General features: G+C 37.6%; 1 protein-coding gene across 3 annotated transcripts in view; it reads left to right on the plus strand.

Moving 5' to 3' along the window:
- LRMDA (leucine rich melanocyte differentiation associated) overlaps positions 1-24,969 on the plus strand; it is a 1,045,267-nt gene that overhangs the window by 837,023 nt on the left and 183,275 nt on the right. For all 3 annotated transcript variants that reach the window (XM_054508231.2, XM_064594858.1, XM_054508230.2), the window contains exon 6: positions 3,954-4,038. In XM_054508231.2, the coding sequence (XP_054364206.1) occupies positions 3,954-4,038 (85 nt within the window). The remainder of the gene's footprint in view (positions 1-3,953; positions 4,039-24,969) is intronic.

Raw genomic sequence — 24,969 nt, forward strand, 5'->3', positions numbered from 1 at the left:
ACATGTAATTACTTTGCCACTGGCAAGGGACAGAATTTATATTTTCTAATATTTTGATATATTTGTTTCTAAGCCTTGTCTTTAAATAAAATAAATAAATCTTATATACATATAATCGAAGCTCCTCCCACTCTGTTAGCCCCAGTCCTATTACTCTGCCTTCTGGCAGAGAAAACCATTTTCATGAATTTAGTGTTTAACTTGTATAATTTGTAGATGTTTCCATACAAACATGATGTCAAAGAACTACATATATATAAATATACCATATTTATCATTTTGCAACTTGTATTTTCACTGTGTTAAAATTTTAGACCTATTCAAGTTGAGATACCTAGATCAGGTTTATTACTCTTAAATGCTAAATATTATTCTGTCATATGAATATACAACATTTTATTTATCCATTTTCCTCATTGAAAGGCATTTGAACTACTTCCAATTTGTTCTGTTCTAAATAATCATGCAATAAACACTGTTTTATGTTCCACTTTATAGACCTGAGTGAAATTTTCCATAGTGTATACATTTGAAATGGAGTTGCTGTACTAATTTTCAATTTTACTAGATATTGCTAAATTACTCTCCAAAGTAATTGAACCAGGGTCCATTCCCAATGGCAAGGGACGAGAGGATAAAAGTTCTTTCCCTTTAATCTCCTTGGCACTTGTTGTAAGACTTGAAAGTTTGCCAATATGGCGAGTGGAAAAATTTTGTCTTGTTTTAATACGCATTGCTCTTAAGATTAGTGAATTTGACCATCTTCTCTTTCATTCATTGACCACTCAGGTTTTCTCTCCTTTGAATTGCCTTATGTTTCCATTGTCCATTTTTCTATTGTATTTTTTTTTAAAGATTTTATTTATTTATTTGAGAGAGAGAATGAGATAGAGAGCATGAGAGGGAGGAGGGTCAGAGAGAGAGGCAGACTCCCTGCCGAGCAGGGAGCCCGATGTGGGACTTGATCCTGGGACTCCAGGATCATGACCTGAGCCGAAGGCAGTCGCTTAACCAACTGAGCCACCCAGGTGCCCTTTCTATTGTATTTTTAATTATTTAGGGACATATGTATTCTGGATGCTAATATTTTATTGTAGATGTTACAAATATCTTCGGACAGGAGTGATATCTTTTTTTTTAAAGATTTTATTTATTTATTTGACAGAGAGAGAAAGAGAGAGATCACAAGTGGGGGCGGGGGGAGAGGGAGAGGGAGAGGGAGAAGCAGGCTCCCAGCTGAGCAGGGAGCCTGATGCGGGACTCGAGCCCAGGACCCTGGGATCATGACCTGAGCCAAAGGCAGATGCTTAACCGACTGAGCCACCAAGGCACCCTGGGACAGGAGTGATTTCAAAAGTAAAATGTAAAAGTACAGTTCTCTGCCATGGGTAGTTAGGAAATTTGGCAAGGACTCAAAGATCTGAGAAGATTTGTGGTTCTGAAGATTCAGATTTACCCAAATTTCCCTATTCCCATTTTAGGGAATATCTTCTTAATTCAGGTAAAAGGAAACATTATTTAAGTTTTTCCACTTACATTTCTACCATCTCATACTCAATACACTGTGGGTATGTTGCTTCAGTTTCAGGAGAAGTTCTTTATTTTGCTGCACCCGTACTGTTGTATAAGTATCACTGCTAACCGATTGCACCATTGGAACTCCAAGGAAGTGCTTTATTCGGGGGCAGGTAGTGTGCAAGTTGAAGACATTGTCTTGTCCAGTTGTTCCATATGATAATCATGCTTTTCTTAATTGTGCCTGCAAGCATAATATTCAGAGAACAAATTGAAAAGATCACATGGACTTCCTTTTGATAAGAGCCAAGTCAAAGAACTGGTAGTTAGAATCTTAATTTGTAGTAGTTTCCCTAAACATCCAGCCATAGATGTTCCACTGAAAGGCACCATTTGCAAAATTGTTCTTTTCCTGGATTTGTTTTCATGACTCGAGTTTATAAATGGACACTGAGCAGAAAAGTAATTAGACGTTAGGCATAGTTCGATGACTGCAAAATAGAACTCGAGCCATACCAGTTTTGCTTTGACTACACCTGGAAATCAAGGTAAATAGCTATTTTACTCTTGGTTATAAAGCTCTAATGTTTTGCCCAGTAAGAGGTATTTGCTGAAAGGTAGTTTCTTCCAGTAATTTTAGGAAAAGCTGTCATCAAATTGTCAACAGCCCAAATTGAGATTAAATGCAGTAAGAAATATCACAATATAGTAACCTAAAACTCATACTGGAATTGTAGGCCTTTTTAGCATTGAGATGGAATAGAAACATTGACAGAGAAGCTATGGCCTTTTACTAAGGAAGTATGGTAGATCAATGGAAGGATGGCCCCTATTACTTTGCCCATACATGCTGCCTTAAGCATCGAATAGGTGCCATATTTAGAACACTGTCACTGTGTCTCATTTATCATGTGGGGATTACAGGAGACCCTGACTGCCAAATGGAGGGACATGTGGTGACTCTAGTATTTGAAATTTAATCTAATTTCTGACTCTTTTGTGTTCTTGCAGTATCCTAAATATCTAATGATGTAGTATCTAGCAAATCTTGTCTACTTTTTAAAACATTTTTCTTAGTGACTGAACTTTTATCTTTCTGGACCCAATACCCTTGGATCAAGCTTTAAACACCACATATTTCCCTTGGAGTTGGAGTGAAGTAATGCTACCTGAAATCTGTCTCTACCTTAGGGACAGAGCTTCTGATTCTGCCCCATTCAGAACTCTTTCTGTAAGTCTCCACTGAAAGCCGCTTAATCAAACATCTCAAATGTCAGAAGCGGTGTTTAAAGGGTTTTTCTAGTAAGTGGGTCTAATCTCCTACTTAGTTTTGATTCCTATAATGTAGATAATCTCTTTGGAGAAAAGGCCTGCTCCTAGCAGGGCAAATATATCCCATAGAATGTATTTCCTATTCCAGAAAGAAAAATGTAGCATTAATGAAATTTACTTTTTCTTGAAGCTTGGAAAGGTTGTAAGCTTAGGATTTTGATCCTAGCAGATGTTCTTTTTGGGATATTAAAAAAAAAAAAGTAGTATTTGATTCAGAAGTCTCAGTAAGAATTGCAGTAGTGATGCTTTTTGCTATAAGCAGCCACCCTCTGAATGTGACAGACCGGTCATTGGTTCTGAGGGACAGCTGACCCGACAGCTGTAGTCCTCTGTTCTTGGCCTCATCCCCATGGTTGTAGAGCTAGAGAGAAAGAAAGATAGCACCACTTACACATACGGGTCACACTATATACAGTTTGATGGTTAAAGAGCTGTTTGTGTACAATAAAAATTCATCTTCAAGATACATTTCATATCATTTTCTTTTAGGTCTTGGAATGGCAAAATTTCATTGATGACCATTATATCCCAAATTTCAGATGACTTTTTCAGTGTTATTGTTAAACTTAACCAGAACCCCAACTGCAAAGTGTGCAATGGTTTATATCCTTCAGTACGGTCACTTCCTGCTGCTGAGCCCTCAGCTTCTGTGTGTCTCAATGCCACAGGGCCCACACAAACCAGCCCCGTTTTTCCCCATCCATCCTGGGGCAAAGCTCAGCGTCCTCACTGGTTTCTAGAGAAATCTCATAGTGAACATTTAATCTGTGGGAAGTACTGGAAGAAGGCCTGTGACAGAAATCTAACTCTCTATCATTTCTGGCCTTCACCCTCTCTCCCTTCTTCTTCCTCCTCCTTTCAGTTCAGGAAATAAACAAGTGGTCCCCTTGTCTCAGGGCCCTTCCACCTGTACCGAGGCTCCTCAAAGCTTTGTATGCTACCCTACACTCCCCAGAACATTATCTCAGCACAGACAACCCTCGCTTCCTAAGACTCTTGGTTGATAATATTTCTTCCAGGCCCAGATCCCTAGGAGGCATGTTTGGTAAATGAAGGCATTTAGTGTTTGGTGTTACTTCATGTTGACATTTTCTTTTATTACACAGGCTTCCAGTGACCGCATCACGGCCTCTCCAGTGCACCACTATACACCCCTGCCTTCTGCTTCCAGGGATCTCACCAATCATCGAGGTAGGAGCTCGGCTTTTTATTGCTCTTAGTGGTTGCAGGGAGGGACACTTGGCTGTGCAGAGCTCTGGGCTCATTATTGCTGCCTCGGCTCTTTAGAAGGAACACAGTGCTTTTCAAGTCCTTGATGAGAAAACCATACCTGTCAAACCTAGTGATTTTAACTTATATTAAACAGAATTTAGTGGCGGTCTACTGGGAAGGCAAGTAAATCCATGCTATAATATAATTTTGTGATTTGATTTTTTTTTTTTGCTTTAAGTAAAGAGATTATAATACTTAAAAATTACTAAGTAGATCATTACCTGCAGCAAAAGTGATGGAGAGAATTGGGAAACTCACTAATATTTGTAAAAATATCATTGTTTGGGGAGTAGAGTAGTTGAAATCTGTAATTTCAAAATGAATGAACTCTACATTAAGCTAAAAGGAATTCCAGTTTGCCTAACAACATTGAAGAGAGTTGGTGCACAGTTTTCCTTAAATTATCTGATCCCAAAACATTAATTTGGTTTACCCAGTGTTTCCAAAGCCTTGAATTCCTATTGTCATCTCTGGAGTCTGCATGGAATATAATTTAAAATTGCCTTGTCCCTAAGCTGGTTGCTTAGACCAAGGACTGTATGGTCACCTTTGTTGGAACTGGAGGGACAGGAAGAGGCCCTACAGTATAACTTGTTTACCCCATTTTATCCTGGTTATGATGATAACCACGTTTCTTAATTGTGAATCTACCCTCCAATGGTAAGTAAGTACAGTCTTCATTTGAGGGCATTCCATACTTTAAAGAGTATTTCCCCAAGCAGGAAATTCCCCTCATACAATTAGGGAACACTGAATAAGTACTGTCCCAGGTCTGTCATCCCAGCTACATTGTAGGCTGGGTGGGTGGCAACGAAGGCTGTAGAGAGGCCCAGAAAGTGGTGAAGTTGGCACTCTGAGAAGACATGGGGGCTCTGGGCAAATGGCCCTCTCTTCTTCTGCAGGAAATGATCAAGATTATAATGCAGGATTCCAGGTATCTGTGACTGGTACCTGTGTTGCCTATTTGATGTCTGGGAACAGTAGAACTTTTCTCCATTTACATATATTTTGGTTCAATTATGATTCTGTTCATTAAGTGTCAGTTTTGTGAAAATCAACTTTGCTCAAAGGCAGGTAGAACAAATAGCTGCCAACATGCCATATTTTGAGGGGCATGTATAGATCTTCACTGAATGTCCTTATGGAAGTGTCAAACATATTCCTTTAGAGACTTTTTTTTTTTGAGAGGGGAGGGGAGTTCCCCTAAGTAAATAATAATAGCATATCCAGACAGAATAACAAATTAACTCTAGCATTATATCCTCATGGATTTATTTATTGGTTTCTTATATTTGAATAAAGGTATTTTTAGTCCATAGCCCATTGAATACTCTACATAGGAACTGAAAGCTCATAGCCCTTAAGCCTACTTGTAAAAGTTGATCTAGCCATGAAATTGAGATTTCACAACAGAAGGACATGATCAGATCAATGATAATCCTCCATAATAGGACAAAGATCATTTGTCACTGTAATGGTAAAGTAAGAAATCTGAACCTTAAAGAAATGGAATTTAAGAATACAAGTTTTGAAGGTATATTGAGTAATATTAGGAATATGGAAAAATGCTCAAGGTGTTTAGAGTTAAAACAAGTGCCCTTCAATGACATCAGAGCCCAGCATCAATGGGAACATTGTTGTTGAGAGGACCCAGCAACAGATATCTCAATTTTACTGAGGAATGTGCCTATAAATTTAATGCTCTGGTTGTTTGATCAATGCTAAGTACCTGGTAGTGAAAAAAGGCAAGTCAGCATCATGAAATGGCAGGTAGATCTTTGGGCCTGTGGTCATGTGGACATCACTAAAGAGAGAGCCAAAGAATCTCATTAAGGTTGAATTATTATAGGACTGATCCATGTAGGGAAGAGATGACACTGATCTATTTTAGCTTGGCCTGAATCTACGATAACAAGTGGTAAAAGCCCGATTTTTAGGCACCCAGAATGAAACCACTTAATGCCACCTTTTTTTAAAAGACGTATTTATTTATTTTAGAGAGAGAAAGAAAGAGTGCACATAAGTGGGGAGAGGGGCAGAGGGAGAGAATCTTCAACTGCTGAGTGAGGAACCCAGTGCAGGCTCCATCTTACGATCCAGGAGATCATGACCTGAGTTGAAACCAAGAGTTGGATGCTCAACTGACTGAGCCACCCAGGCACCCCAATGCCACCTTATTTTTTTATATTTAAGTTAAAGAAATTATTATAAAATTTTGATCATATAAATCACCAAACTACTTGGTTATCATTTGTTAATACCTTTATGAAAACTGCTTACAAATGTTTATCCAGAGAGGCTCTTTCACATTGCGAAGGCAAATTACATCAGTTCTTGCCCAAGTGAAATCCTCCATGATGTCTGAAACTTGGTCTAAAAAATCTGAAGTGGAAGTTCTATTTGCAAATAATTTTTGATTCATCCAGTTCCCAATCTCTTTTCATTCCGCATCAACAACTACATAAACTGGTGGGCAGTAGTTCATGTGCAAATTGCTGTTTTTCTATACATGCCATTTTCCCTTTACTTGTCCTTTTATGTTACTTCCAATGTCGAGTATGATAGACCCAAGATTCGTGTCCTAAGGACTATCGATTCAAATGTAAAGGAAATCTGGGCCCAGAATAATTATCAGGAGATGGGGGACTCTATTTTTCCATCTGTAATTTATAGTTAATCCATGCATTGTAGGGATAGTAATCCACAGTACTTTTTGCTTCTTGTATGAATATTTTTCTATATTGATTTTTCCCCTTTCTGAGGTACTTAGAATATTTGTTTCTATCTCCTTAGTGCAATTTTTTATGTTCTGCTTTGTGTGAAAGAGGTTAAGTATATGTAGGTCTTGAACTCTTTATAAATGAAAGCTCCCTGAAGGGAGTTCAGATTCTCATCTTTCTTCTCTTGCACATCACTGACTGCTGCTCATCCCTCAGGTATCAACTTAACTATCACAGCTGTAAGGAAGACTTTTCTGATCTCACCCCACACATTTATATTGGGTCAGTGTTCATTTTTCAGGCTTTTCTTCCAGTGTTTTCCTGGACAGTCTATAAGCTGTTGGAGGCAATGGAGGAGATTGTATCTATTTGCTCACTACTATACCTGCAATACCTGGCACAGGGCCTCCTGCTTAATAGGAGTGCGATAAATATTTGTTCAGCAAATGACAAATGGTAGAAACCCAGGGGAAAGTCAGTAATTTAGATATGTGAGATAACTTCATTGTGTCTGAGAAAGGAGACCCATCTTCCTCTGGGAGTAGGTGATAGGGGAAGGAAAGGCCAGCCTTGTGGACCTCAGACCTCAACTCTGTTGCTTTCACAAACCCAAATCATCACAGTCGGGGCCATATGTATTGATTTCATTTTCATACAGCATTTAGCCACTTTGTATAACTTCCAAATAGATAATAATTTTAATGTCATAGTGTCCAAACTCTGGTGTTTTGATGGTAGGAAGGAAATAGGATGAACTGAAGCAACTAGTGGAATTATTTTACTAGTAACAGAAGCTCTCAAAGAAGGGCCTGGATGCGCCATAAGATGCAGGCTGTGGTATAGATGTGGTTTTAGAATGGTGCACCTGAAATCTCTCTGAGAATTCTTCTCTAGGTCTAAACATGTCCTTGGAGTCTACAGGGGCCATGGGGCTGTGTCAGGAATCCCAGTTATTACCTAGTGGCAGTCTGCTTACTATATTCTCTGTGGGTTGTGGGTATCCACATTAGGAGGAGTGTTGGAGTGTTTGTTGGAGAAATGTTTTTTTAAATATGTTATGTGCATGGACATATACCTGCATATCAGGTATTGCCACTCTATCTGGTAGCTGTTAGAAATGGAATTTGCATTTATATAGGCCACTGTGTCTTTTGGGGAAAACATTTCTATTTAGTGAGTTGGCCATATTATCCTCAAGACAACCCTATAAAGGAAGGAGGGTAAATATTATTATTGCCATTTAACAGAGGAAAGCACCAAAAATTGCTGGGGGACACTGAGCCACTCAGTGACAGAGGCAAGGAAGAAAAAGTCCAAGTTCTGTGTCCTTGATTCCCAGGCCACCCCTGACATTTGTCCTTCACACAGGACATGAAGCAAATGCAGGACTGTAGCATTGTGCTAGAGGGAAGAAGAAATTGCAAGCAGAGAAATGGCCTGGAAATGTCCACTGCCAGGGGTGAATTTCTACAGCCTGTGCTAAGTCTGTAGTTAAGTATAGCATCCTTGCCTCTTCCGTCAAAAGAATTGTCTGTTACTCTCCTTCCATCCCTTCTTTTAAATTAAAAATCTGTAAATTCAAGAACAGAGACAGTTTGAAAAACCAAAGAGGTAGATACTATGACATCAGTCTGAATTCAGATAGGGAAAATAGAAGGCCCATTATCACATCATAAAGGGGTTTAATGTAAGGAATGAGAGAGAGGCTGGTCTAGTCAGGGAGGACCCCACCCAGAGTCTCAGTCTTGCAGGGAGGCTGGTGATTCTCGAGAGCTGGCTGAAGTTTCTGCACATCTCAGGAACACTTGGGAATCTACTACTGATGTTGTCTATCTGTAGCGGCCACGTGGACACAGCTTCAAACAAGAGAACTACCGAGGCATTTCCTCTTTCTCTCTGGATTTCCAAGTCGTACTCCAAAGTGTCTCTCTTTGGCTCATTCTAACATAGAACCACGTACCAAGGGACGTCTCAGAAATGCAATTTCCAGTTCCTCCTCTGAGTTGCAGAGAAAACCTTAGAAGAGGCTGGTGGTGATGCAAAGTGATAACAGGCAGTCCCACATGCATACCATGATCCAACATTTCCAGTAGCGATCACACTGAGGGTCCTGTTCCAGTGCATTTGCGTGCACATTTTACAAAGTAATTGCAAGCCCAGTGAGCATCTCTGAATTACTATTTTTTTCTCTGATGCTTATGGTATGTCATTGTTACCTGGTCGCATTAAGCATCAGCCTTTAGATGTATGAAAAAAAGAATGCAGGAAATTGAGAGGACATCTGTGGAAACTTGCTTGGAGATGGTAGCCATCCTCCTTCCACCCATCCTTGGCAATCTTGCCATTATTTTTGATACAGTTGTTAGGTGCTCATCCTCTTCTCCAGCCAGGGCTTGGTCTATTTGTGTTTGAAATTGATTGCTGGGACTGTCATAGAATGATTTACATAGCAACTCATCATAATTAGTTATCGTTTACAGTTTCCTTAATGTGAGTTGCATTTTATGCTTAGGAATTGATTTTTTTGTATATCTCCATGAAGCAGCTCAATGTGTGCCATCCAAACAAGAAAAAGGTGGAAAGAAAAACTGCAGGGGTTTTTTATTTTTATTTTTTAAACAGTTTTAGCAAGAGATATCATAAAATACATTTTCACAGAAGCCATAAATACAGAGTGTTTTGCTTCAACTATTTAAATAAGCCAAAGTGAAATGAATAAGAGGAAAATTAATGGATGTGTGTGAAGATGTGGCAATGTAGGCAAAGATGTTTGGGATGGGGAGATGTTGCCCAGAAAAACTGCATGCCAGTGAACAGAATACTTTCGGGAGGGCTCAAGATGGGGCTGCTTGATAACCAAACTGCTCATCACAATTTATTTTAGGCTTAAAGGATTTGGAGGCAATCTGTCTCTTTCCGACAACATAAAAAAAATTATTTTCCTGTTTTTTATAGTCGTACCATCTTGCCTTGTCAACCCACGGGGAACATGAAAGCTAAGTAGGTTTGATCGTTATAAACAAAATCTACACAGAATAATAGCACAGACTCAATGAAAACAGATACATTTATTTAGGTTATCTTATTAGTTCAGCATCAAGGTGTCTTTTTGTCTATTGTTCATTGTTCTCATTGACCATTGAAAAAGATGAAATAAGCAATCCGATGGTTATGGTGACTTTGCCAGGTAGGTCCCACCTGCGATCAGACCCTATGACTAAAGCAGCCTGCTTATTTCTTGCTTTCTGTTTTCCAAAATATTTTGATTATTTTTTTTCAAAGGAGCTAACTATCAGATGATTTCTCAGAAAACATCTCTGAGTCATTGAAGGTTCACAGAAGTATGGCAGATCCAACTCTTCTCCATAGAAAGTGTATTAAAAGCTGTGAAAGGGAGCGAGAGGGAGGGAGAAGAAATAAGACAAAATCACTTTAGCAGTTGGCTAGGATGGCCTCCTTGCTGTTGAGAGGGACATGTTTCTTCTGTGGGTCCTGCTAGATAAGTGCATGGCCTCAGCTCCCCTCTTTAAGACTCTGTGTCGTGATTTTGCCCTGGCTGTGTAGGGAAAGAGTGTGTTGGTTCCTTGGGCAGAGCTATGATTAGCATTTTCTAATTATGTAAAATGCTTCCTCTGATGACATTTCAACAGAACCCATTACGTTAGTTTTCTTTCCTTCATAATGCTTTTATGGGCTTATAATCTTGGTGGAATTCTCAGATGCTGAGAGATGCTAAAGTTTCCTTTATTTAATCGAGGTGACTAGTGATTTGACAGTAGTGGTTGACAGGTTTATTTTATCTGCGTGGCAGCAGGAGTCTATTTTCAGTGTGTGCGCTCCGTTCCAAAGTAAAAGGACTTTACTAAGTGCTGAATAAATTGTACTTTCTTTTGATTCTAGACCTTGCTGAAATGGTTTAAAAACTCTAGTATGGGTCATCAAATTCATCTCTCTGCTGCTTTGCAGGGTCAATAGCTTTACTCTGTACCGAGCGGGGCTGGGTGGATTGGAATGGAGGATAGTGTAGATTAAAACTTCCGCATATATATAGATAGATGTGCATGTGTGCGCTCGCTGTCTGGGAAGGTGGCAGTGATGGAAGAGCAAGCCAAGTGGAATCTGAAGATGGATGAATCTGTTAGACTATTACCAAGACTGGCATGGACTTCGGCCAGGAACTTTAAGCAGCCTCCTTTAAGCATTTGAAATCCATAGGGGTCCATTTCCTATCGTTTTTCTCCAAGGATGATTTTTCATTTGCAGTCTCCATGATTGCTTTATTTTTACTCTTTGGGCAGAATTGTTGTGCACTCGTAGACACAGAGGGGCTACGAATTTGGCTCTTCTGTTTCAGAAGCAAAGCAAGGAGGGAAAAATGGAATCATGCCTTGTACTCCCAACAGGAGCTTTACTTCTACAGGATAAGAGATAACCCTTCCCCCAAAAGGCAGTCCAAATAAAAAATGGTGGTGAAAACATGTCCCTCTGTCGTAAAAAATGGAGAGTCTGGGATTGATAGGATTGAAGATTCCAAATGTCCTGAAGTTTTAGAGTCATGGGCTATTTCTTATCCCTTCCACTCCAAGTGAAGAATTGAGACATGGCCAAACATTGCTCCGAGCACCTTCATTTAAGGAGTCCTCCAGCATCCCCTGCCTTTACTTAGTATCTGCTGTGTACAAAGTATGTTGTGTTAGGGTTTGTGGAATATTCAGGAAGAGAGAGCATGGTATCTGTCTTCTAAGAATTTATGGTTTGATTGAGGACATACCAAAATGAAACAATGCCAACCAAACTAGATATCATGTATTATATAAGTAAGAGTTGCCTTACTTGGTAAAAGTTGTAAGTGCTGTAAATGTTTAGAAAAGATGGGAATCAGTAAAGACTAGAATAGTCAGGCATAGCTGTTTGGAGGATGTTGGCCTTGAGCTTTAAAGGACAAGTAGGGCATGAGTAGATGGAGGGCAGAAGAAGGGCATCCCCCTTCCCCCGACCCCCCCCCCGCAAAAGGGAAATGGGTAAAGAAGAAGCACAGGGGTAAGAGGAGACCCGGTTTTGAAAAAGTCAGAAATGAGTTTACATATGTAGGATGGATCCATATTATGGCAGGCCTTGAATAGGCAGAAGTATCTAGATTTGATTTAAAGCTGTGCTATGGGATTATTAATCTGCAAGCAGTAGGAGGGGGAAATTGGAAAGAAAAGAGTCTGGAATCGAAGAGGCCACTGTGGGATGGCATTTAAGTTTTAGAAGCTTTGGATTTCTTGATAAAAGGCTATGTGACTGCAGCCAAAGAGCAGGTTTCTAGCAAAGGTAATTTAGTAAACAACTTGGTAACAGATGGGGAAGACAGCTGGGGCCAGGACACTGCCAGTGGAGCAGGGGTGAGGGCAATGTAAAGGAAACCTTATGGCCACTATGGAATTGTTGTTCAAGGTTGCTGATGATTTGGTCACAGGGTGTCTCTGGCTCAGGCCTCAGAGAAAATGGACAGTTAGTGCTTTTCCTCCCCATCTTATTCAAAGTATTTCTGATGTTGGCTTTTGAAACTGAAACTGAGAGACCAGCATCAGTTAGGATAATGTTGAAGTAATCCAGCATGATGATGAAGACCTGGAGTGGCTGGCTGGTTGAGGGAACAGAGAAGAAGAGGAGGAATATGAGAAACATTGTGGAGCAAATGCAATAGACTGACATAGGAACTGATTATGTTTAGAGTTGGTAGGAGAGAACAGAAGGCTGAGAGGAAGCTGGCATGGTGGATGGGAAGCTGTGGTCTCTGCCTGTAGCTGCTCTCTTGCTTCCTCCCCACCCCCCATGCAGGATGCTCCTCTACCACTCATGCATAAGCTCTAATCTGGCCTGTTAAGTGGGAGGCTGCTGGAATTAATGCAGTGGGGCTCATAGCAACAGGAACAAACAGACAATAAGCAGGCAGAGCAGCCACAAAAATTTGTTCTCATTCTGATCTTTGGCTCAAGATGAGCTACATTAAACAAAACAAAACAAAACAAAAACCTAGTAAGTAAGTGCCCAGTGTATTATTTTATCCCCAAATCTTGGGTTTCTGGAAGGAGAGCTTTTTGAAGCCCATGGTTTTGGTCTAGATTGTTCTGCTGAGAGCTCTGCCCAGCGTTCACCTCCCCATCCCAGTTCTAATTCATTCATTTCCCTGTATCTTGTAGAAAACTTTACCCCTGCCCCAGGTTTTTCCTCATGTAGAGATTTTACAACGTTTTTGGAACAAATAAACAAACATCTGGAATCATGTGGTACATTTAATTAAAAAGTTTGCATTTGGCCAGAAATGGTAAAATCATGAAAAATGGCCTGTCGGTGAGCTCAAGAAGGCCAAACAATGACGTTGTTGGCTGCAAATGGATTGAAATTGAGTGAGGTGAACACCTGCTCAGTTCAGCCTGCTGTCCTCCAGCTTCCCCCTCCCAGCCATGAATATTTACGGCTCTGGTTCTTTATCCATTCTAATGAAATTTTTGGTTGGGGCTGGTTGGGGGAGAGGGCTGTTACTTTTCCAATAACCTCAGATTTGATGGGATACATGTACTTTATGAAGGGTGCAATATTGGGCTTTTTGACTTTTCACTTCCCTTAATCAGAATTCCATATGCTTCAGGTCACTGCGAGGACCTGTTTCTGTTTCTTCAATCAGTCAGCCAACCACTTTTTTTTTTTTTTTTGAGAGGAACCCTGCACTGGGGATTGTAGGAGATGCAGAAGAAGCTGGGGGCTCTGCCTTCAGGAATCCTGTAGTCTAACTCTGGAAATAAGGCCCTACACACAGAAAGCAGAAGTCAAGCTGCAAGGGTACAGAGGAGGGACATTCAGTGAGTGAAGAGGAAAGTGTTGGGAGGTAGCCTTGGGAGAAGGTGAGAACTAAGTTGAAAGCAAATAGGTTGGAATGAAAAAGCTGGGTTGATCATATCACTTGGGAGTGGCCATTGCTAAGTTCTTTCCGCTCAGACGTACAGAAAGGGCTAGCCTCCGCCCACTCCCTACTTCCAATTGTCTTAAGAGTTCTTTCTCATAGTCACCTTTTATAAACCTACAAAACAAGAGAGAGGAGTGTGTACTTGATACAGAAATGCAGTTTCAAAACAGATCCTCCATCCCTTCTGTCTCCACTCACCTATTTCCACCCATTTATTGCTCCTAAGGACTTTGAATATAAACATTCTGAAAGCCATCCCACTTGTATAGGTGACACACCTGGAGGAACACTCCCTGGGTGGTTTCAGGGTGTGAAAGAGAATTTGGGGGGAGACCAAGTAGAGTTCTTGTTTAATTTCTGGCCATAGTCTAGAGGAGCGGTGTGTGAGAAATAATCTTAAAGCAGGGGTTAGATATGATGATTTTATGTTTTTGATTAGCTTCTCCTCTGTGAAGCATGTGTATGGTAAAGTAAAATATAAATTTGTTTGCATATTAAGAGAAGAATATTGAAACTATCTGGCTTTTCAGAGTGTAGTGCTCTGATATGTCTTGCATTTGAGAATTTATTATACCCAGGATGAAGTTATTCTAAGAAAAAGATGCAAAGTTTTTCTTTTTGTTGGGAAGACAATGGAAATAGCCAGGGGGCTGAACATACAGTAGGCGCCATCCAGGTTGGATCTGAGGAAAGGATGAGTATTGTTGAAGTTGAGTGTCAACAGGCAAGGGAGATTGGGAAATCACCATTACCCAAGGGCTTTTACTGAAGGATAGCTCATCTGTCTTTGTGAGTTGAATAGTGTAGCCCGAAGGAAGTAAAGTGAAGCAGCAACTTTCAAATCCAATCAGGATTTGAAACCCAGACCCAGGGTTTTTCTGTTAGTTAGCTTTTTCATAAAATAAAACCAGGGTTTCACCTTGACCCCTCTGAACTTGTGCAAGCACAGAAAGATACAAGGCTGTGCTGGAAAAACACTCCACTGTTGTCAGAGGCATTCTTAGTCCTCAACTCTTTATTATTCTTGTGCATCTGTTTCTTTAAATACTCTCTGCAGAAGCATTAGCATGAAAATAAAAGAGTACAGCAACTTGGAATTTTCCATTTGTAGCTTCCTTAGTCTGTGGGGTCAAAGTTCTATCCTCAGGGATGCTAATGCAAACTCTGTGTGCTGTTCCAGGGCAAATGTTTCTCAACTAAAAGACAAGAGGGGGTGGGGAGCCAGGAAAATAATGCAATTCTAATTCCTAAACACAGACTGCCTAGCGATTCCAATTTAAATTGCTGCTCCCCTACTCTTATTCCCACCCTCCCCCAAAGGAAAAAAAACTTTCCTGTGTTCTGAGGACAGACATCTGTGTAAGAGCAATAAAAACAGTCTTCCCTCTTGTGGATTAGCTCTTTATTCCTTTATTTATCTTGCTCTATTTCATCAGTTTCTTCACAATCAAGAATAGTCAAAGAGGATAACATGCACTCCCTTTCTTTGTTTTTGATTAAAGAAACCCATATAACCATCCTCCCCCACAAATTTTCTTCTTCTTGAGAGAACATTCCTTCTTATGTCTTATTTCTCCCTTTTTTCATCTGCTCCTTTGGAATTTTTCTAGAACTTCATACAATGTACAAATAACCAAAGTCCCGTGGAGAACAGGTTAGGCAGGGCAATAAATGGTGGCATATCTGGAAGATTGTAAAGCCCAAGGAGAACAGAGACAGCACAAAGAACATGTTCTAAAGCCTCCTTTTCTTCTTCTGAATCCCTAGAAATTTATTAATTCAAGAGCTATCTACTGAACACAAACTATGTACCAAGCACTGCTCTGAGCATTAGGTATAGAGTGATGAATAAAAGCCTACAAAAATCTTTACCTTCAAAGAGCTTACATTCTACTGAAAGAACCATTAAGATAAAAATATAAACAGCATAGAGTAGGATGAAGACTAAGAATAAATACTAAGATGAAAGCAAAAGCAGGCAAAAGAGATGAAGGAGTTTGTGTTGGTAATTTGAGACTTGATAGCCAGAGGAATTACCCCTGAGAAAGTGGCATTGGAGTAATAACTTGAAGGAGGTGAGAGATGGAAACTGGAGAATATCTGAGAGAAAAGTAATCTAAGCAGAAGAAGGGGCATGTACAAGGCTATGAAGTAGGAGCATGCCTGAAATACATAAAGTAGAACTAGGAGGTCAGTATAGCTGGGTAAATAATCTATCAGGGGAGGAATGTGGTGGGGGAAGCATAGATGAAGTCAGAACAATATGAGAAGCCAGAACTTTAGCATCTTATAGGCCATTTACTGTCCCTTAGGCAGGAAGCCATTTTAAGGCATTAACTGAAATGATAGAAATGATATTATTCTACTTTCTATAGGGAAAAGAAAAAAACAACACCAATAATTAACTGGAAAGGAAGATCAGAACCTATGTAGATTCTCTGCAAGATAGATAAAAGGATAAGATTGAAGAGATTCATCACAGCTTTGATGCAAGAGAGTTAAAAAATGTAGGACCAGCTTCAGGACTTTAATAAGTGCAGGGAACTACTGGCAGGCTTAGAAATCAGCTTCAAAAAAGAAGACCTTCTGGAGGTGGGGGTGGGGGTGGGCAGGGTAAAGGAAAGAAAAGGCCTTACAGAATTATAAATAAATGAAACTTTTAGGTTTATGAGAAAATATAAACATAAATTATTCTTTAAAAGTAAGTGGAAGTGACAGCACTATAGTATATTAAAAACTGTGGGATGTAGCCCAAAATGTAATTAAAGGATTTTGTTCCCTTGAAAATATAAAAATGAAACAAGGAATAAAAAAATTTTTTAAATGGGTTGGGTTTCCAAAAATCCTAATTAAGCAACAACAAACCCAATGACATATGAAATGACTGAATTAAACTAAAACTTAATAAAATAGAAACAATGTACAATATACTTTATCAATAGTACCAACAAATAGTTTATTTTTTTAAAGATGAACCTAGCAAATCTAAAGAAAAAATAGAGATGAACATCTAACATTAGGAATAAGAAGACTGAAAACTCTAGACTTTTTATCAATAAATTTTAAAATCTAAAACAGGCCATTTTAAGGCAATTATAGATACCAATATTATCTCAAGAAGGACTATGAATCTAAATAGAGAAAAAGACTATAGAAGAAACTGAAAAAAATAATCATATATCCCTCAAAGAGGAGAAACTTCCTAAATTTATTCCAGAAAATGAAAAACAGTGAACATTTCTCATTTCATCTAACTAGGATTCCATAACTGACCTAAACAAGATAATGAACACACGTGAAAATGAAACTGTAGGTCAATCTCTTTTACAAATGTGGTAAAAGTATCCTCCATGAGAAATTAACAATAAGATTTAGTGATGTAGTAATAAAAAATACCACTTCATGCCCAATTAGGATTTATGTCAAAATTGAAAGGTTAGTTTACTATTAAATTTATCAGTAAACTTGTCATATGGGCATATTAAAAAGAAAAATAGATTATATATGGTCATATTAATAGATGCGAAAGAAAAAAACTCATGACATTTAATAACAACTTTTACCCACATCTCTTAGCAAATAAGGAATACATGGAAACTTCTCTAACTTGATTAAAATTATCTGCCAAAAACCTACAGCAACCTGCATAGAGAAGAACAGAGGGTTAAAAATATTCCCATTATAGTCCTTGAATAAGCAAGGAAGGACTAGTCCACATTCCCCTGGAGATGCTAGCCTAAGCAATAAGATGTGCAACAATAACAACAAAAAACATAAGGAACAATAAAGATTGTGGTAAATAGAACATTGTTTGCAGTCAATATTATTTACATCAAGGATTAGCAAACATTTTCTATGAAGGATCAGATATGAAGTGTTTTAGGCTTTGAGAGACAGAAGATACCTGTTACAACTACTCAGCTCCGCCCATATGAAATATAACACGACAGAACTAAGACCCATCATATTTGTATTAGGACAAAATGTAAATGTGTTTTATTTACCTGTTTAAAATATCTTCAGTTTGAATCATAAGGCAAAATCCAATTCTCTGTGTTATATAAGAAAAAAAGAGACAAATTGACTCAGAAAAGTTGAAACAAAAGCATAGAAGAGGGATTACAGCAGGGGTTACAGTTTAAATATCACAAGGTAGAATTTAAGCAAAAGAGTGTCAAATGAGAGACAAAGAAGTCATATAGTGGCACAGGACAATGGTTTAGTAAGTTTGAAGATTCTATGGGTCAGGAATTCTGAGAGAGGACAGTGGGAATGACTTATCTCTGCTCTTTAATGTCTGGGGCCTCAGTAGAAGATTTGAAGTCTAGGAACTAGAATCATCTGAGAATTCACATACTCCTATGCTTGGTGGTTGATGCTGGTTATCAGCTGGGGACCTCAGTTCCTCTCCATGTGGGGTCCATGTGGTCTTCCTTTATATGCAAGTTTGGGCTTCCTCATAGCATAATGGCTGAGTTCAAAGGGCAAAAGATTCCCAAGAGAGAGTAAGAGCCAGACAGAAGCCATATTGTCTTTTATGACCTGTATCTCAGAATTTATGTAGCATTACTTTAACTGTCTTGTGTTCATCAAGGTAATCACCAAAGTCCTGCTCAGGTTTAAGGGAAGGAAAAATAAGTTCTGCCTCTTGATGGGGAGTAGCAAAGTTCTAGAAGAGCATGTGAGTCCAGAAATACTGCTCTGATCATTTTTGGCAAATATAGCCTTCCATAATAATATACTGAGTTATAAATTTTAATGAATTTCAGGAAGTAGAGGAAGTATAAAAACTCTCAGGTCACTGGATGATGAAACTAAAAATTGATAACAAAATCGGACTGCAAAAAGCCCTTCCACTCAGAAACATTTTAATACTCTTAAATCTTAAGTCAAAGATAACATACAAGCTCAAATTGTAGAATAACCAGAGAAATATGATAATGAAGTCATTACCTGTCAGAACTTATGGAGTATATCTAAAGCCATTCTGAGAAGAAAACCATACATATATTTAAGTACATATATTAAAAGCAAAAGAATGCAAAAGATAAATGAAACATCTGACTCAAAAAACACTCAGCTAATTAACCAAAGGAAAGCAGAAGGGATTAATTATTAAAGCTAAAAACAGATATAAGTAAATTATAAAACAAGAGTATAATAAATAATTCAAGAGCTGTTTTTTTTTAAAAACAAAATCAAGGGAAATTAAAGAAAATACAAATATATAAAACAAAATGAAAAGTCACAGAAGAGAAAATTAAAAGGATCATAAGAACCAACTTTGTTGAATTTTGTGCAAATATTAAAAATCTAGATCAAGTGGATAATTTTTTAAGAAAATGAAATTTCCATAAACTGACTCCAGAAGAGATAGAAAGTTGAAACATTGATTTCCATAGGCAAATAAAGTACATAAAAACCTCTCACAACCCCACACAAAACTGTGAAGTCCAGGTGGTTTTCCAGGGAAGTTTTACCAAACTTTAGAATAGAAGGTGATTTTGTTAAGAAGATGATTCTGTTAGATGTTTAATAACTGGGTCTATGCAAATGATGATGATGATAATGATGATAAGGATAATAATAAAAAATAAAAACACCTTGATCTATAGTGTTTTCCAACTTCTGTGGCATCAATATTTCCACCATGACTGATTCCAAATACCAGTATGACATCACTCATTGTGGTGTTGGGAAGAGATGTGCACAGTTGACTCTTATGAGTTGGTGTAAGCTGGTTCCTGCATACCACAGGGGTGATTCCAAAGCTATTTAAACTGTTTGAGAACATAGATAAGGGAGTACTTCTAAAATCTTTTTATCAAGTGCATAAAGTATTTACAGAAAAATGGACAAGGATTACAGAGAAAATTACATACTCATCTCAGCTATGAATATAGGTACAAAAATCCTAAATAAAGTAATTCTAAATAATATCCAGCAGCATAAACAGCAGAGTAAAACATCATGGCCAACTGAGATTTATTCCAAGTATGCAATGAAATTTCAATATTAAAATATCCATTTATTCAATCTTTTTAATAGATCTAAAGATGAAAGCCATAATTGCATAGTTGCTGAAAGATCTTTGCCAGATTCAATAACAAATTTTGGTAAAAAGCATATAAAAATAGATGTATATGTCCTTAATGTGATAAAACACGTCCATCTCAGTCCACAAGCCAATGGGCAAACATAAGAAGTATTTTTATTAATGTAAGGACAAGATAAGTTATCTATTACCATCACTATTATTTAATGTTTTACTGGAAATACTAACCAATGTGATTAGACAGGAGAAAGAAACAACAGACATGAAAATGGAAAGCATACGGCCAAACTGTCATGCTTACAGATGATTTGATTTGATTTGACAATTGGAAACTCAAGAGAACCAACTGAAAGACTAACAAGAGAATTCAGGGAATGAAATAAAGCATAAAGTTAACATACAATTAGTGGAACAAAAACCAGTTGGATAAAATTAAAAAAAAAAAACAAACCCAGTTGGAGAGTATTTTGAATGAAAGACACCATTTGCAGAAGCAACATAAAAAATAATAAATTGGGAATATTTTAATCATACATTAACAAAAATGTATAATATCTTCATGAATAAAACTTTAAAACCCTATGGGACACAAAAGAAGGCTTGAAGTTATGGACAGACCTACCATATTATAGGAAAACTCAAGACCATAAATATGTCAATGTGGGGTTTTTTTTGTTGTTGTTGTTGTTGTTAAAATGTAAATTCATTATGAAACTATAAAACTACCAAAGGTTTTTTTTTTTTTTTAATTCCTTTTAAACTGGAAAAAGTGAACCTGAAGTTTAGATGAGAAAATAAGCAAAAGTAATAGCTGGTATGATTCTGAAAAAGAATTATAATGAGGGGGGAAATAAGCTCTACTGGATATCAACTACATTCTAAAGCCTCAATAATTAAAGCAAAGTGGTACTGGCAAACAGATCACTAAACAGACTGATTGAATAGAATAGGAAATTGAGAACTCAGTGTCATGTGGGATTTAGTACATGATAAAGGGGTATCTCAGACTGGCAGGGAAGAGATGGGCTATTCAATATATGTTCTTGGGGCAAATGTGTAGCTATTTGGAAAAAAAAATTAGATCCATATCTCATACCTTACACTAGGACAGATTACAAATGGATTAACATTTAAGTGAAAATGAAGAAGAAACCATAAAAGTGCTTAAAGAAAACTGAGAACTCAATTCAAAAGCTGTAATTTTAAAAAACAAAAAATTAAAAAAATTAACCTATTAAAATATTTTTTAAATATTGAAAACATACAACCTATTAAAATTTTAACCTATTAAAAATGTATTGATTTTATTTTTTTAAAAAACCTTTTGCATAAGGAGGGAAAGACTTTAAGCGAAGTCAAAAGACAGTGAACTTAATATTTGGAAATTATATCACAGGCAATGATAGATTATATTTCTTATATATGAAACGTTCACAGAAATCAGTAATAAAATGATTAACAGCCTAGTATAAAAAGAGATCAGCAATTGTACTCCTAGAAATGATTGCATATATAAAATGACATATATAGGATAGTATTTATTATAGAGTAAATGTGATAGCTAACCATTGAAAATAGCAAAAGAGCTATCAGTTGAGAATCATTAATTATGGTATATCCAATATGTAGAATATTGTGTAACTCTGTCAAAAGAATTAGGAAGCTCCTACATACTTAATATGTGAATCTATGCAATATATATCATTAAGGGAATAAAACAAGGTACAGAACAATATATATAGCATACTATTATTTACGCATAAAAGGTGGAACAATAAGAATCCATGTGTTAAAGATGGATGATAATAGTGACTACCTGTGGATGGGGTAAACCAGGTACATGGGAAGACTAGGGTGGGAGAAAGACGGTTCACTGTACACTTCTATTTATTTTTAAACTTTTAACCATGATTTAAAATAAATTGGATTTTTTTTAAAGGCTGAAATAAAATTCATATAGCCTATAACCTAAGTTACACGTGTCAAAAGGATAGTATACAGAATGATGTTCATTGCAATGTTTTTCTTGTAGTGAAAAAAAAAAATGCAAAGACAAATTATATGCCTGTCAGGAAAGGAATGGTTAAAATATGGTAAATCATGATATTGAATGCTATATGGCAGTTTTTAAAAAGTTAAGGTAAATTAAAAAAAAAGGTAAGTAAGATTTTAACACAGAATGGCTTCAGGACATATTTTTGAGCAAAAAACATTTGAGTCTAAAACATTTGTACATTGTCATAGAATTTATGTATTTACAAGCACAAAATCTCACATACACGCACATACACAGAAACACACACATGTGTGTACAAATGCATAGGAACAATTTTTAAAAGATGGGCACAAAACCCCTACAGTAGTTACTTTTGGGAGAATACCCAGATTGGAGTGGTAAAGAGTAGAAGGGCAAAAAGACTAGCTTTTTCAGTATCTGAATTTTTCTTAAAATATGCTAATATTTTACTTAAGTAATAGTATTAGTAAAAATAATAAAAAATCCAAAGAGGGCAGGAGCTTTGGGTGATTTGTAACCATTGTGGAGACTTTGAAACTTTGTTTTCTCAAGGACTTTGGTAAAGAAATAGTTTCTTTGAAAATGTTCCTTTGCTTCTTCAAATTTAAATAATCCAGTGTTGAGAATCCACAGTAGAATTTCTATACTCTGTCATTGTTGCAGGATGGGATAGTTATAGGAATCAAATACTCTGGTAAATAAAGATACAGACAAAAAGTAAAGAGGTACCTGTATATATTGCATGGCTCACTGATTTACTGAAAATGGGAAGGAAGCTATTAATATTAATAATAGCTGCTATTTATTGAGTGATTTATTTAGAGCCAGGTGCTGTGCTAGTACTTTACCTATGTTCGTGGTCTCATTTAATCTTAGAAATATCTCCTGAAGCTGGATATTATCCCCATTTTATTTATGAGGAAATTTAAGCTTAGAGAGATACTATGTAGTTTACCCAGGGTCCCAGGGCTACCATGTGTCCTTTGTGAGGTTCAAAACCAGGTTCTAATGCTGAGGTCTGTGTTCTTCCCTCTGTTCCAAGCTGCCCCCCCAATAACATACACTTAACAATAGAACTACACTGAATGAATTTTAATTTTTCTCGATGATCCAAGAAAGCACTTCTGGCTTTTTCAGTATTTCAGGAATCCTGTTAAGAGCATCAGTGATCAGAGCCCTAGTGAAGCATGAAAATGATGGTTAATTGGAGCTCTCCAGTTGAAAAAAAAGCAGACTAACACTGCATTTATAGAATTTAGTGCTTTTATTATAGATAAATAAAGGTATAGCAAAATTACTGGTGTGATTTTTGCATAACTCCTTTGTTATTAGTTGATCTGTATATCCTGAAGGCCTTTATCCCCTATCTACTGATTTCAAATGTTCTGTCATTATCAGCACCTAAATCAAACCTTGTATCTCTGTTTGGAGACCTATAGATATTGTTCAGATACATGGATGCAATTTCCCCCCTATTGGAATCTCATAGCAAAAGATCTGGTCTCTGTAACCTGAATTAACATAAGCAGAGTCTAGGTATACTGCACCAATGGCTTCATAGACAACCCCTTTGGTTATAGATTATAAATGTCATTTAGAGAAAGCACAAGATGGCTCCTGAGTGTCTAGTAAACTTCAACAACCACCTGAGAGATACCTCCGTGTGAGTGCATAAAATGGAAATAAAGAATGGCAAATAACCCATTGACTATGCACTTTCTCACCCGCTGAGAGCAAAACGCAATCCAATGCAATTTTAGTACTTACATGCCTCTGGGGAAAATAGACCCCTAAAAATCACTGAGTGCAGCACTGGAAAAATTTCTTAAATTTGTGCTATGCTTGGTGTTATAAAACCCAAGGAAGCTTAGGCTTTATCCTTGAGTGAAATGGACTGGTAATTTTGTTTTGTTATATTATCCACCAAGCATAATGATAATGGATCACATGCAATTTAGGAAAAAATTAAGTCTAATAAGAAAAATCTCTAATAAATACTAACAGCATCTTATTGGTATTGTCTTTGGTCTAACCCTTCTATTAACATTTGTTTTTTTTACATATTAAATGATCTGTAGTATGTTGAAAATGAAAAAGATAGTAAAAATTAAAAAAAAAACCCACATTCTTGTATACATTGTACAAATGTTTACATGTCTTCCCTTAGGCAGGTACTAGGTAGTATGGTATATACAAAGAAACAGTACTAACTTATAACAGGAGATTCATATTTTTTTATATGCTGAGCAAGAGAAGTTGCGCAGTGTAGGGGGTAGTTCCCAACATTAACCAGGAATACTACCAATTCAATGAAAAACAGAGATTGAAGATCAGAATTCAGCCCTAAATAAAGGACACAATTTTCCTCTCAAATCGGGCTTACTCTGGGCCATGAAGGAGTGTGGAGAAACTTAGGGAAGCTCTAGTTTCCAAGCAAAGGTGTGGGGGGAATCCTACGCAGTGTTAGCTACCCGTCATGGACAATGTGATAGAGTGGAATAGAACTAAGGGGAGTATTCAGGAAGCTTTGATTCAATATGTGCTTCTCAAGCCTACCTAAGAATCTCCCAGGGAGCATCCATTACGTGAAGATGCTTGAGCACCTATCTCCAGGGCTTCCTGATTCAGTGGGCCCGGGGTGACACCCTAGCATCTGTTATTTTTCATGAGCTCTTCTGGTGATTTCTCCATGTACAACAATTTGAGGACCACTATGTTAAATGATACTGACAAGGAAGCTCTTTTCCCAAGTCTTCTCTGCCCTCCTCTTAAAAAATGTACAGTTGAGGTGGAGATAACAGAAACTCAAACAGATAAATGTAGTAAAGTGTTCCAAGTGCTGTGAAACTTGGGGACACCAAGGACTGGGTCATTGGGTGAAGGGTTGCCTAAGTCAGTGTGTAAGGCTTGACCAAAGGGCCAGCCATGGGTGTAGAGAAGGGACTTCACAGGACTGGTGTGGAGAAGATTGAATACTTGGATGGTATTCACTAATTAGTTGTAAACAGTGACTAGGAGGCAAGAGCAAGAGGTGACTGTCAGGTTTTTAGCCTGACTAACTATAGAAGGTAAAGCCATTCTAGAGGAATGGCATTTGGGGAGGAAC

The sequence above is a fragment of the Mirounga angustirostris genome, unplaced genomic scaffold (genome assembly GCF_029215605.1).
Source record: "Mirounga angustirostris isolate CCGP_5_RB_7025 unplaced genomic scaffold, mMirAng1.0.hap1 SCAF_6, whole genome shotgun sequence".
NCBI classification, from domain to species: Eukaryota; Metazoa; Chordata; class Mammalia; order Carnivora; family Phocidae; genus Mirounga; species Mirounga angustirostris.